Source organism: Trachymyrmex cornetzi, unplaced genomic scaffold (genome assembly GCF_001594075.2).
Source record: "Trachymyrmex cornetzi isolate Tcor2-1 unplaced genomic scaffold, Tcor1.1 scaffold810, whole genome shotgun sequence".
Classification (NCBI taxonomy): Eukaryota; Metazoa; Arthropoda; class Insecta; order Hymenoptera; family Formicidae; genus Trachymyrmex; species Trachymyrmex cornetzi.
The window spans coordinates 101,987-116,459 of NW_017300148.1; the positions used below are offsets into that span (position 1 = coordinate 101,987).

The window sequence follows — 14,473 nt, forward strand, 5'->3', positions numbered from 1 at the left end:
GGGTATGTGAAGTTAGCACCCCAACTATAGTACTCAGGAGTTCTGAATAGAGTTCCCGTTTCTTTTTGACGAGACAAAGAGTTCTATATAATTTATAACAAGAGTTCCGCTTAATAAGTATTTTTAAACAATTTTTAAAGAATGGGGTGCTAACTTCTCATCGAAAATCAAGATCCAATAGTTCTGAGCGGCCCAATAGCTTCATTTCGTGAATACCTAGAGTTCCTGATACATAAAAAAAATTTTTGAAGAATGAAAAAAATTAAAAATTTTTGAAAAATTAATTTTTAGATACATACAATAGTTCTGAATAGAGTTCCTGCTTCCTTTCAACGATACGAAGAGTTCTCTGTACTTTTTAACTCAAGATTCCCTTAATAACAATTTTTAAACAATTTATAAAAAATGGGGTGCTAACTTTATATCGAAATTCGAGCTCGAATAGTTCTGAGCAACTTAATAGCTTTATTTTGTAAATACCTAGAGTTCCTAATACATAAAAAACAATTTTGACATACAACAAAATTTATAAAAGAAATAATAAAAAAATTTTGAAAACATTTTTTTATACAATAGTTCTGTCACATGTTAATTGTCATTCTGTCTATTTCGAAGAGTTCTAAGCGATTAAAATCAACACAGACCCAAAAATAAAAGAGATATGTACTTAAAACAAAATTTGAAAAATTGGATGCAAAAGCACATATCTCCTTATGTAGCCATCCAATCGCATTTTCACCTAATACTTTCTGTCAAGGCTCGTCGAGAACTGCCCAGTACGCCGATCGGAACTACTGAGTACTCTCAAAAAATTTTCGACGTCGGACTTAGAAAATTTTCAATGATAGAGTTCAAATGTTCCAATATCTCGAAAACCGTTGGCTCAATCGCTTTTTCACCTGATACTTTTCGTTAGAGCTCGTCGAGAACTGCCCAGAACGCCGATTAGAACTACTGAGTACTCTCAAAAAATTTTCTCTTTTTTTGAGGTTCTATGTCGTAAATAATTTTGTTATGATACAAATATTCAGGAAATAATTCACAATTTAAAACGCAGAGACTAGCGCGACGAAAGTTCACTTTAGAGCGAACTAAACTGTGTTCTTGGAAAGAGTTCTCAATTTTCCTAATTTTCGTAACCGAGATATTAATTTCTAATATGTTTCCGAACATATAACGTGCACGCAAAAATAAATTTTTCGTACGAGGATTTCGTTTTGATATGAACTGAGAATGATCATAGCTCAAAGAATAATTATAACTGGAAATTCGACGCTATTCGTGACTTATATCTAGCGACGACCATTGCTGCTTGTTATAAACAACGCGTGCCTAGCGACGGCGAGCGCGCGCGGCGCGCCGCGCTGGGCGGTCCTATCGAGCCGCGCGCTTGGATTTGGCGGTGGGCCGGGCGAATTTGGATATTTTTATAAATAAATATCTCGTTAACTATTGCGAAAATTGAAAAATGGTAGAAGACGTTCCGTCTCAGTTTAATCCGCTCTACCTGTCCATGATATTTGTCAGGAGAGTTGTGGGACATCCTGTATACATATATGTATTTACTTGAAAATTACAAACCTATTAAAGGAATGTTAAGCTCTATAATATAAATACAATTCTTTCCATTCGATATCCGAATTTGAGAAATCATACAATTCTATCTGTAGGAGTGTCAGAATTAAGGCAAGGCACGTAAAGTGATTTCTATTTCTCACACGATAAGACACCAAAAGCTTATCTATAATCCAAAATTTCGCTATCAACAATCAAACGCAACGTCTTTTTATTTCATATATAAATATTCTTTTGATAGATAGGGTAACTGTCCCAATTACTGTTCCTATTAGTGTGCTTTTGTATTTCGATAAATCATAAAGAAAACTAGCACGAATAAATAAGAAAAAATATTTTTTCTTGTTAAGTTAAATTGTTAATGCATATGATATCGAAGATAATATTTTATTTTTTGAGTATTAAAGTATTTTAAATATTTTTCAAAAGATATATAATATGAGGAATTTATGTGAATCCAATAATACGTACTGCAAGACTTTAAGCTTGTCCCTATTAATGTGCCCTGTATTGGAGTTGAAAACGTTGTGTTATAAGTGTACATTGAAATAAATATAATTGAAATAATGATTTATGTAATATTAATCTAAACAATTAGCTTAAATTTATTACCTGTTTTAGTAACTATACGTTAAAATGAATCAAATGTAGATAGGCACACAAATTGGGGGCACATTAATAGGGTCATCGTCGCTTGGGGGACTCACTAATAGGGACAAAAACATGTTTTTTATTTTTGTCAAAAACATTATAAAGTATTAACATTTTTTAAATTACAGAAATATTAGAAGAAAAAGAAATAGTTGAAAAACCGATATTGATTGCAAGCAGGTAAAATTAAAGCTACAATATTTAATAATTAATTCAGTAATAAGCAAGTTGACTAAAAGGCACATTAATAGGGACAGTTACCCTATTCTAACTGAGAATAACTAAAATCTGAAATTTTCACCATTTCTATTTAGTCGTATTAGTACATTACGAGCAATCAAGTTACAATAGAAGCAACTTATCCCATAGTTCCTTATTATTAAATTTACAATCATTTATTTAGAAAGAATACTAATTTGGTAGTGTTCGCGAAAGGAACATAATAATGCATACTGTATAAAGACAGGTCTTTTCCTCAATACACTTGCAACATGTCAACATGTGGCAATGCCAAAGTAATTACCGTATACGAATAAATTTTTGCTCGATTGATTTGTTGATGTTTGCAGAATTGTATAATGACTGTGTAACTATTATATAATATGTGTAAATGGTGATTATGATATTAAACGAGTGTTATTTATTGTTAAATAAAATAACGTATATCGAATCGTAATTCTTCATTATAGATGATACCATTTGTTTACAAAAAAGAACAATGCAATTGAAAATACAACGAAAACGCTAAAAAGAGTTTAGTACTTCAGTAAATGCATATATGTATAATACGTATGGTACTTAAGTAAAGTAGCACGACATTGATGGTCGCCATTCGCGCATGAGTATCGTCCGCGGAATCGTTTTGTTGTCATGACGATATGTAAAGTATAATCACGACGTGCATATAGTTTGCAAACCAGCAAAGGTTTCTTTCATGGATTGTTTACAGTATCGAGCATCATGACTACGACATCGTTACGGGGATAGATGTAGAAACTTAAGTGGCGCGAGGTGAAAAACATAATGAGTGGGAGCGAGATGTGTTAAAAGGTAAGGGATCGGTGGCCTGGTGGGGTGGCACCATGACGCGCTGGCGAGAGAGCTGATTCGCAATGTAGAGGTATTCCAGCTGGAGGCATGCAGCGGTGAATGTCGATGTTGAGACGTGAACACGTGGATGTTGATATGGTTGTGAGAAGAAGGAGGGAAACAGTTAGAGCAAGACGAAACGATATCGCTCCAAGGAGAAGAGAGAAAGAAAAACAGAGAGAGAGAGGAGAGAGAGAGAGAGAGAGAGAGAGAGAGAAAGGAAGACGGTAGAATCTTATGCCAGAGTCTAATAAAAAAAGACGAACTTAGCACGGACAGCGCGGTGCTTGGCACTGGCCAGACGTCCGTGGCCTCGCCAAGCTGTATCGTGTCAGTGTATGGCGTTATACTGAATACTGTTACCGGGGACCGTGTCCATGCAGACTCGTGAAGGGCTGCTGCGGTTTCTTGTACAAACTTTACTCGTCCTGCTCCGCCTTACTGTCCCCTTTTTTCCTTTTATTTTGATACTTTTCTGTCTCGTCTTCTCTTTTTCATCTTCTGTTCCTTCTTTCTCTTCTTCGTTTTTTTTACTCTCTTCGATTTGCATTTGCCGCTTCTTGTCTTCTCCATCGTTCTAACAACACGATTCTCTTCGGTTCTTCGATCCTCGACGTTCTTCTCTCCTCTTCCTTCCTTTTATTTTTCAGCTCTAGAAAGAACTCGTACGGTATGTTTCATACAGTCGTTCCATATACATAGGTGCTCCAAGATACTCCACTTTGTTTGCATCTAACACAGACTCTTCTTTATCTCATTTTTAAACTAATATAAACTGATCTTGATAACCTTATGATCGTGTGACTGACTCACCTGTTTCCAGAAGGTGAAGGAGAATTTTTTAAAAGACAAGTGAGAGGGAAAAAAGGCGGAGAAGAGAGAGAGAGAGAGAGAGAGAGAGAGAGAGAGAGAGAGAACATTTTACTAACGACTTTGCAGTTGGAAACTTTTAAACAAGAGCGTTACTCAATCTCGCGTTTGTTTTTTAATAGATATTATAGATTTCCCTTTAATTTTATTAATATATCGAATAATGGAAATAATTTTTCGAAAAGTCGATAGTGAAATAAAGCAGAGTACTTGAAAAATAAATTTAATAAGTAGTTTGCAAAGAAACCAACTTTCACTTTTCCAACAAAATTTATTTAAAAAATTGAATGAATTATTCAATTTTCACTAAACACGCGCGTGTGCGATCAATTGTCATAATGTTGTTATTGAGTGTCGAATTTAAAAATACTTATATTAGAGACATCTAAAATTTATAATTTTCAAAAACCGAGAAAGAAAGCCACAAGGAAATTACGCGCTTTACAGAAAATAATAATATGCCAATCAACAGGATGTATAATGTTCAACAAAATTGCTAAACAATTGCTGAAAATATAAAGGCGCCTCCAGACAATATGGCCAGACGTATACGCCAACTTCGCACACATTCACTAAACATTGATCTACATTCAATATAGATAATTACGAATATCATGTACAGGGTGTTGCAGATACATACTAGGCAGTACGACGGGTTGCGTGGTAAACTTTGCATGGGCAGACGCGATTTTATAGACAATGACAGTGACTTTATAACATAAACTTTATAATATAAAGTCACTGTCATTGTATAATGTATAAAGTCACTGTCATTGTCTATTAAACCACGCTTGGCCATGCAAAGTTTGCCGCGCAACCCGTCGTACTGCCTAGTATGTATCTGCAACACCCTGTACACACATACGTGTATGATATTTGCTCATGTTGGCATACGTTGGCCATATCGTATGGAGGCGCCTTTAAACAAATACATTTTGTTTGTCTCTAGTTAAATAATGCACTTTGAATGCTAAGTTTTTTTTAACGTATAAATTGACGATGAAAAAATGCTTTTTGAAATCTTATAGAGTAGCTTATAATATGATACATTTAATGATACGTTATTGTTTCAACAGTGAAGACTACCATCTCTAACTCAAAAAACGAAATTTTAGACAAAACGCATTTTGAAAGTCTATATTTGAAAGTGTTTAAGTCATTAAACAAGGCTAAGCTATTTAATAGTTTATCGGATATATAGGGTGTATTCCCCGAAATTCGAGGATAATAATATTTAATAATGGCTGCGTTCAGCACAAACACAACAGTTTTGTAACCGTTTTATGATTGTCTGCTGAGATAGGATCATTCTTCTAGATCTAAAAGTATAATCCAATCAGTGCGAAGAAAACTTCGAACAGTTGCAAAACGTTCTGCTGAACGCAGCTAATAATAAAGGAACAAAACACTGCCGCTGTATGCACACTATCACATGGATAGATGACTTTTTAATCAATGTTTTTAATTAGTCAAACTTTAAACGTTTAGGGTAAATTGAGGGAACATGCCAGTTGGGGGAATATGGGGATATATTTATTCTGACACATATTGACATAAAATGTTAAATAACTCGTGAACTATTAACTTTTTAATAATCATACCTTAATACTTTTATGAACAGAATAATGAGATGAATCAGTTGGTGTAGAGAAAACACATCGTTGCCTTAAAAAAATATGCAAAATAGATAATTTTCTAAATAAGCAACAATATATTTTCTTTCCATCTTAGTTTACGAGTTATTTAACATTTTATATCAATATGTGCCAGAATAAAGTGTAAAATATCTTGTAAACTATTGGTTTTTTGATATCACTAGCTTAATACTTTTACATGCAGAATAATTAGAGGAATTATATTGTGTAAAAAAATCATACAATTCCATTTTAAAAAGTGAAGGTGACCTTCATATCTTTTTGACGCCTCCACCTAGAAAAAACACGACCAAAATACGTCCCCCTTGAAACCATTACACTTTCGTTTGAAACATTTTTGTGTATCATCAGAAATAAGCGAAATATTCAAGATGTTCGAATTAAGTAGACCACCTACGGACTTTCAAAATGACTGCATAAGTTTTAAAGGTGTCCATTCAGGGCCAATTTTGGCCATTTTTACACTCCCTCCTTTATTGTATTCGTATTCCTGTGTTATGTAAATTGGTGGAAATTCCTTTTTTTTAGTTGTTGGTTCGTTGCAATTGGCGGGGGATTGGTGCTTCAGGAACTTAGCATTCCTTGCGAGGGGGCGCAAAAGTAAATTCCTGCGTAGGGCGCAAAAGGCAGTTGTAACGCCTCCGCATATAGGTTAGGGCGTTATAAACAAACGTTTTGCGGCATAATTCCGTTGTGACAGGATATTCGTATTGATAAATACTTAATAAATAAACTTAAATGATTATTTATTTGTTTATTAATATTATATTATACTAATTTACTGCTCAATTCAAAATTCTGAATAGAGAATACAATTTTTTAATCCATTTTAATAAATTGAATTTTCTTGATTACTGGAACTTAGACTACTTGTAACACTATGTAAATATAAAGTAAAACAAATATTTATTTATACTTTTCATACTTACACATTACATATTTTTATTTTTAAAAATGGCCCAAAATGTAATTGGATAATATCTAATTGTTGCAGTAGATGGATTCACGAGGACTGTAGAAAGATATATTTATGCTATTAAAAACGTGTCTCAAAGTTTATTTTACATGTTGTATAACTTAATCTATCGAAGTTATTACTTATATCCTTATATTGTTTATATTACCTATATTATGTTACAAATGTTTATTTTCATTACAAAAATCATTAATAATGTGTTCTTGCAATAAAAAAAACAAAATAAATGTTATACTTGGTATTTTTTTGTATGTAGCATATTACCCTCATGGTGGTATATTACTCATTTTTCAGCACTTTCGTATTTCTTTATTTTTAATAACAAAAAATGAATATATTCGATTCCAATTATACACAAATAATAGATAAAGGATGAAAGAAAAAGATCAGTATGTAAAGTTATTTTAAATTGAACAAATAATTACTAAAAAATCTAATTTCGCTTAAGTGTGGCATATTCCCCCAACTTACCCTATACTTAAAAAATTACTTTGCGGAAAAAATGGCTTACACTTTTAATACTTAATTTTTCATAAAGTTCCACGTTGCAGTAACATTATCCTCAAATTTCGAGACATGCTGTATATGGAATCGGCATTCATAAGATATTTTTATAGATATTTTTTTTACAAATCTAATTTTATGTAATTTTTTGAGTCAAGATTTTTTGAATTTATTAAAAGATAAAACTGAATATTAATGTAATAGCAATGCTATTGAAAAAAAGAATAAAGGTATATAATATTTAAATACATGTTATTTTATAATAATTTCGTAATGATTTTATGAAGAGATTACTGTGCAAATAAATAAAAGTACAAAAGAACTATTGAATGGCTACGCATTGAAAGCATTTTATCAAGCGTTTATGGCAATAAAATTTTAATCTAGATTAAAAAGGCAGTTAAAATTCAAATTTGAAATATAATCTTATAGCTATTAATGTTTTGACGACGGAAAAGACATCTTTTATTATTTTGCTTTATATTGTTTTTTTTTTGAGATTCTAAAAAGAGAGTACACGTTAGGCATGCTTGATATAATCGTCTTGCGAGACGTCATGTAATGAAAAAGCAGAACCTCCATCACGAGCCTTCTAAGAATATCCTGCATAATTACTTTTACATAATATTGTATAAACAATACTTGTTAAACCTTTATACATGACATCTTATATGCAATACTTTTAGTGTGTAATATTTTTATAATTAACAAATCTTCAGCTTTCACCAGTTATCAAACTAGTCTGATTTCACGGTCACATTTCTTATAAAATAATAATCAATTTGAACTTTAACTCTCTATAAGGAATCCTAATCGATACATGCCGAATTCTTGTAGCTGAGTTATTTTTAGTTCAATCGGACACAAAGAGTGCGAGAGCACGAGGATAAGTGTCGAAAATGTAAAAGATCGTATCTTAGGTTTTCATATGTACGATATGTTGCGTAAGCATATTATATATTGCATTTAATGCGTATATGTGAAAATAGCACAAATAACACATCGGTCAATAAGTCCCGAGGCTTTTTGTGAAATGGCAACGGTAACGAAAATTTCTTCTTGTTACCATCACGCGCCATCTCTTAGATGACAGGAAAAAAAAATTCATGAAAATCCGCCCAGTAGTTCCCAAGTTACACCGCTGTGAGTGACGGTACTCTTGGTAGTCGTCTGTTCCACCAAGACAACGCGCCGTGTCACAAGTCACTGAAAACGATGGCGAAATTGTACGAATTGGGCTTTCAACTGCTGCCGCACCCACCATATTCTCCAGATCTGGCCCCCAGCGACTATTGGCTGTTTGCACAACTAAAAAAATGGCTCGCTGGTAAAAAATTTCACTCCAACGACGAGGTGATTGCTGAATGTGAGGCATATTTTCAAGGTCAGGAGAAATCATTTTATAAAAAAGGTATCGAAATGTTAGAAAGACGTTGGACTGATTGTATCAACCTTGAAGGGAACTATGTTGATGAATAAAAAAAAAATTTCCAAAAAAAATGTTTTTTTCTTTATTTGCCTCGGGACTTATTGACCGATGTGTTATATAGTAAATATGTATATAAATAAGTGCGCGCGTTAGTTAAACTAAGTTAGTTAATTAGTTCGTTAAATGATCAGAACAACACAAGGACATACATTTACAAGCATACTAATGTGCGTTGATTACATTTGCGGTTGTACATAACGATACTACTTTTCTTTACACATTTTAGATTCATGTTCGCGACTCTTTTTTTATTGTTGCTATTATAAAAAATTTATATACTGAAGAAATTAAAAATCAAATATAAAAAGATGTTAAAAAACCAAATAGAAACTAAAATTAACGAATTAATTTTTATCCGTGCTTTAAAATTAATTTTTGTGAGAGAAATTAATAAATCTTCTTAGAGTAATTCCGTGTCTATGATATAATGAGCGCTATTTGAAATAATCAAAGCGCCAGGTGGTCGTGTGGATCGCGTGATATTCCTTGAAAGATGCCTGATATAATCTCCTGGAAAAGAATCTGTCAATCTGATTGATAATCAGCGATCGTGTCGTGTTCCAAGTTGAGGGTTCACAGCAATTTCGATCGATGGGAATGAACAAAAAATTATGATTTTTATCTCTCGTTTTTTTTCTTCTACTTTTTAAAATAATTTTTTATCTTTCGCAAACCAGGAGATCGCATCCCGGTCGATGAACTTCCTGGAACGATCTTGGAATTACCTCTCCTGATATTTTTTTATTTTTACATCTCTTCTCTCTTCCTCTTGTGATAGAAAACATTCATGAGACGACAGCATAAATCATACCTTATAGTTATCCATTTTCTATCGTTCGATTATGGATTTTACAAAGTAATCATTAATTTTGAAACAATATTAGAGCCATGAAAATTTTAAATAATTATTTAAGAATGTCTTTTGTGTGACGTGAATAAAAAATAAATAGATTTCAGATCATACAAGTTAATATTATAATATTATAATAATTGAATAGGTAAGAAGATTAGAATCGGTAGGATTGATACATTCATTCAAGTGAGCGAAGTCTTTGATCGTCAAATTGTGCCTCCAATAGTCATTAGGAGACACAATTTGCCATGTTAAAAGCTAGGGCAAACGAAGACAAGCTTTTAAAAAAAATTCTATCTATTATATATCAGTTTGGACTCCTTGGTGATTGGTATTGTAACAGAGAACGTGATCGATAAAATTTTTCTGATTTCAATTTTTAAGTATTTGTATTATTATTTGTATTGTATATTTTATTTTATTTTATTGTTATGGAGATCTTGCACGCACGCACGCATGCACACGCGCGCATACACGCATGCACGCACAATTGAACTGCATATTTTATATCATTTCAGGATTTAATTTGTGATTATTCTTTCTTTCCTTTTAAGTTAATAATTAAGTTATTTGTATTTATAAATGTTTAGATAAAAAATATTTTATTAAAAGTGTGAAAAACTTGTGTTGCATCAATAAGTGTAGCCTATTTCTTTACACGTAAAATTTACATTTCAGCAATAATATTGTATCCTTCAATATCGATTATGTTTTAGGGTTAAAGTTAAAAAATATTGAAAAGAAAACTATTGAAAGAACGAATATTGATAATTATAAGTATATAGGATAGATATCAATTTAAAAAACATGATATTTTCAAACTTTAGTTTAATAACAATATGCATTTTGAAAATGTGTAAGGGGAAACAAAAACTATATGTTTTATTGAATGTAACGCTAAAGATTTCCTGTTTTATTATTCTTATAGATTTCTCGTTTAAAGACATCGTGTCTTGCCTGCGCTGTAGATGGAATAGATACTTGTGAGATTTCGTCGATATTGCGCAAAACATAAAATAATAAGACATATTCCGATGGAAAGCAACAGTCAATTGACTGCTCGTTTATTTATCAATAAAACTAATTTTTTTTGCTTGTGTTTTTATTTTCATTAATCATTCTTTTATGATCACATACATGTGTTCCTACGTTATAGGTTATAGGTATCATCTTTATCAAATTAACAACATTATAACAGCTGTGGAGCATTTTTATCATTTTATCATTGTAAAATTGTGTTAATTGTTTTACATTAAAACATAGATAATTCATTTGCAATATTCTTGATATTTTACAAAATATTGCAGATCAATTACTTATGCAAAGTAATTAAAAAGTTCTTATTTTTGTGTATATTTGTCTGTTTTAATTTTAGGACAGTTAAAAAGCGCGCATGGTTGTCATAACTTTGTAACAGATTTTTTTTTATGTTATTTTTTATGACTTTCAAAAAACTTTGTAAATGGTTTCGAAGAAAATTAATTTGATGAGAGAAGGATAAATTTGGGTGTGCGTGTGTGCGCGCGCGCGCGCGCGTGTGTGTGTGAAAAAAAACTTACGTTTGCAATGACCCTTATAAGCGACGGGAATGGCGCGACCTGCGCGGCAAGCGGCGAGTCGCAGGTGGCAGGCACTCTTGTAGGTGTTTCCGTCGGCTCCACAGACGGGGCGTGCGCCGACGACCTGATGCGGGAGTGCTTGGGGGCACCTGCGAGCACACCTCACACAGTGAGGACTTAGGTTCTGATCCAGCAGACAGCTCCGACCTTGGCCGCACCGAACCCGTGCGCACGAACCTGCTCGACACTTTACACGTTATTACGCACAGTCGTAAACTGCCTCCGTGATAGACGCATTGGTTTTCTTTATTTTTATCCTTACAATTAGTCACCAGCCATTTGGTTTCTATCGATAATTACGTGCTCTCGTTCACTTAGCTGTGTCCTGTTATTCCTGTTCGTTTAATTATATGACTCAAGTCACTTAATTTAAAATAATCTCAAGAGGTCCAGAGTATTAAATTTAAATTATTCAGTACCTATAATTTATTCTATTAGCTTTATGGCATGTTAATTGTTTGCATCTTTCACTGTCAAGCTCGTCCTAAGCTTTATATTACTTTATTTACGTTATTACATCAATATTATAGCATTATATAACATTAAATTTTTAAATACAAGCAACTTGAAACATGTAAAAAGAGAAACTGTTAAAAACTGCACAAGAGAGATTTTAAACGATATTTAATATTAAAATATTTGGTATTGTTATGTTGATGTATCGAGCGCAAATTTTCTATTTTTACATCAACATTTTGATATTTTACAAAATGAAAGTATTCTTTTTTTACACGTGCGATCATTAAATTACGAGAATCAAATATGAAACAATTATCATATCGACAAATGGTCACTGGATGTTTCCTTTAATTTTATTGCATTTATATGCTCTGATACTGTTAATTAATATAATTGTCATTTCTGCGAAAGGAATAATACCAACGAATAATGTCATTAAATATTTGGTAATTTTAAAAAAGAGAAGCAAAATATTTTTACAAAAAATACAGAGACAATCACTTGATTTATACATACTTACTTTGGCAGTGGCCGTTGTAGGCAACCGCAAGTTCATGACTGCTCTTCTTGCAAGCTCGCTTTTTGAGTCTGCAAAGGCTTTTGTAACTCTTGCCATCCGTTCCGCAGACCGGTCCACCACCACGCGGTGCTTTACACTCTGGACTACACACGCACCTCGGTCTTCCTCTACGTACTATGCACTTTTTTCCTTCTTCGCACCTCACTTCCGCGCAACTCTCTGTATCGAATACAAACGATTCATATCTGTGCACATTTACGTATAACGATTATGTTTGAGATAACGTGATTGTTACTAGTTAAGTGCACAGAAATAGAATAGAATCGACAAAGAACTTTTGTTTTTTTTCTTTTAGTAACTAAAATTACGCACATTACACACACGTACGCAGAAAGAGAGAATGTAGTATTTTAGATAAAACTACAAATGAGAGTAAAACTAGTTTTAGATTATTATTGTTCGATTGAAGATGAAGGGTAATATAACTTATATTTGTGTACCTCGACAAGGGCGACATTGCACACCTCCACCAAGAACTCTCCAGAAGAAGAGACTTCCACTATCCAGATCTTCATCAGAATAAGCAGTCGCTGCTGCAGCATTAGATGCGCAACAATTTTCTCTCGTGATACTTTGCGATAAAAGTTCCTTACATCGCCCGTTACTGATAGATGACCAACATATACCACCTAACACAGATTGATCTAAATAAAATATATGTAAGATTCAAATTTTTTCGGATGAAATAAAGAAACGGTGGAAATACTACTATAATAAGATTTTAAAGATTATCATATACGTACGAATATATTTTATAATAAACAAAGTGTACAATTCTACACACACACGCACGCACGCACGTACGCACGCACGCATTTTAATGGAAATTATTTATTTACTAAAAGAAAGTATAAATCTTGAAGGTACTTAATAATGTCGAATTGTCCTTTATTTCTTTAGCTTTCGACTATCATGCCATCTCAAAATTGTGAGTCGTGCATTGTGCTCAACATATGAACGTATGGATATGTCTCAAATTGAGCGAGTAGATTGTTTATGCAGTTGTGTTTTCTGATGTTAGTTAGCTACATCAGTGGTACATCAAAAAGAAACATCTTATAAGTTTTTTAATTAAAATTATATGTAAAAAAATAACACATCAGTTTATGTGATTAGTATTAGAGAAAGTGGAACAAAGGTCCATGTTATGTGAAATTATCATAAAATAGGACAAATAAACGTACATTGTACGAAATATTTGTCTATAAAGAAAAAATACTTTTATACAATTATTTTTATACTTACACAGCACGTGTGCATTACTTTACTATTAAATCTGTGTGTGTAGTATCAAATTTAGCCTAAATAATTTAAATCGCCATTGCTCCTATTCAATATAATGTTAGTTTAGAATAAAACAATGGTTTTTCAAACTATATGGTGTCAATTTGACACTATATAGCGTCATGATTTCCAAGTTTATAATTTTTAAATAAAAACTTGGCTGAAACAACTTGGTTGACCATGTTTGTTCAAGACGATATGAAGTGACTGAGTAATTCCTCATTTCGCGATATTAATAAATGTGTATATTTCCTTCTCACATTGAATGATCTCATTTGTATCAATTCTTGAAAATGCCAAGTGAATTGTGTCAACTATAATACTCACCACAAGATATAGTAGTACGACATGGACGCAGGGATGAAAAAAAACCCGAGCTTTTTAAAAAAAACTTATCCATAAAAACCATTGGGTTTTATGGGGGTTTTATTGGGGTTTTTTTTGGATTTTTTGGGTTTTTGAGGGGTTTTAAATAATTGATAATCTGCAATTCTGTAGTTTCTATAACAGTGCGTCAAGGTGCGAAAAACGAATTACACAAGTAATACTTTTTATCGCACTATAGAGACTACAGCGTCTCTCAAACACACTTTATTGACACGTATCAAACGTAAGAAATGTTTCAAAGAAAATTGTTGAAATGTAATAATAATTTCTTATGTTAGCAACACATTTGTTACATTTAAAATATATGGGGATATCGATAAATGCTGAAATAGTAGTATTTCTTTCAATAAATTACTATACAAATATAAATATTACATATTATAAAATAATAAAAAGCATTTAGGTATAAAAAAATCTATTCAAAAGCGGTGAATGTATATATATATTATATATTTTATAGATATTTAAATGTAATTTAGATT

At 32.3% G+C, this 14,473-nt stretch overlaps 1 protein-coding gene across 1 annotated transcript in view; it reads right to left on the reverse strand.

The window, feature by feature from the left end:
- Positions 1-14,473, reverse strand: part of LOC108768597 (follistatin-A) — a 40,415-nt gene that overhangs the window by 15,753 nt on the left and 10,189 nt on the right. Inside the window, exons 3-5 of the mRNA XM_018519079.1 lie at positions 12,761-12,964; positions 12,261-12,479; positions 11,222-11,458 (exon numbers count right to left, since the gene is read on the reverse strand). Coding sequence (XP_018374581.1) covers positions 11,222-11,458; positions 12,261-12,479; positions 12,761-12,964 — 660 coding nt within the window. The remainder of the gene's footprint in view (positions 1-11,221; positions 11,459-12,260; positions 12,480-12,760; positions 12,965-14,473) is intronic.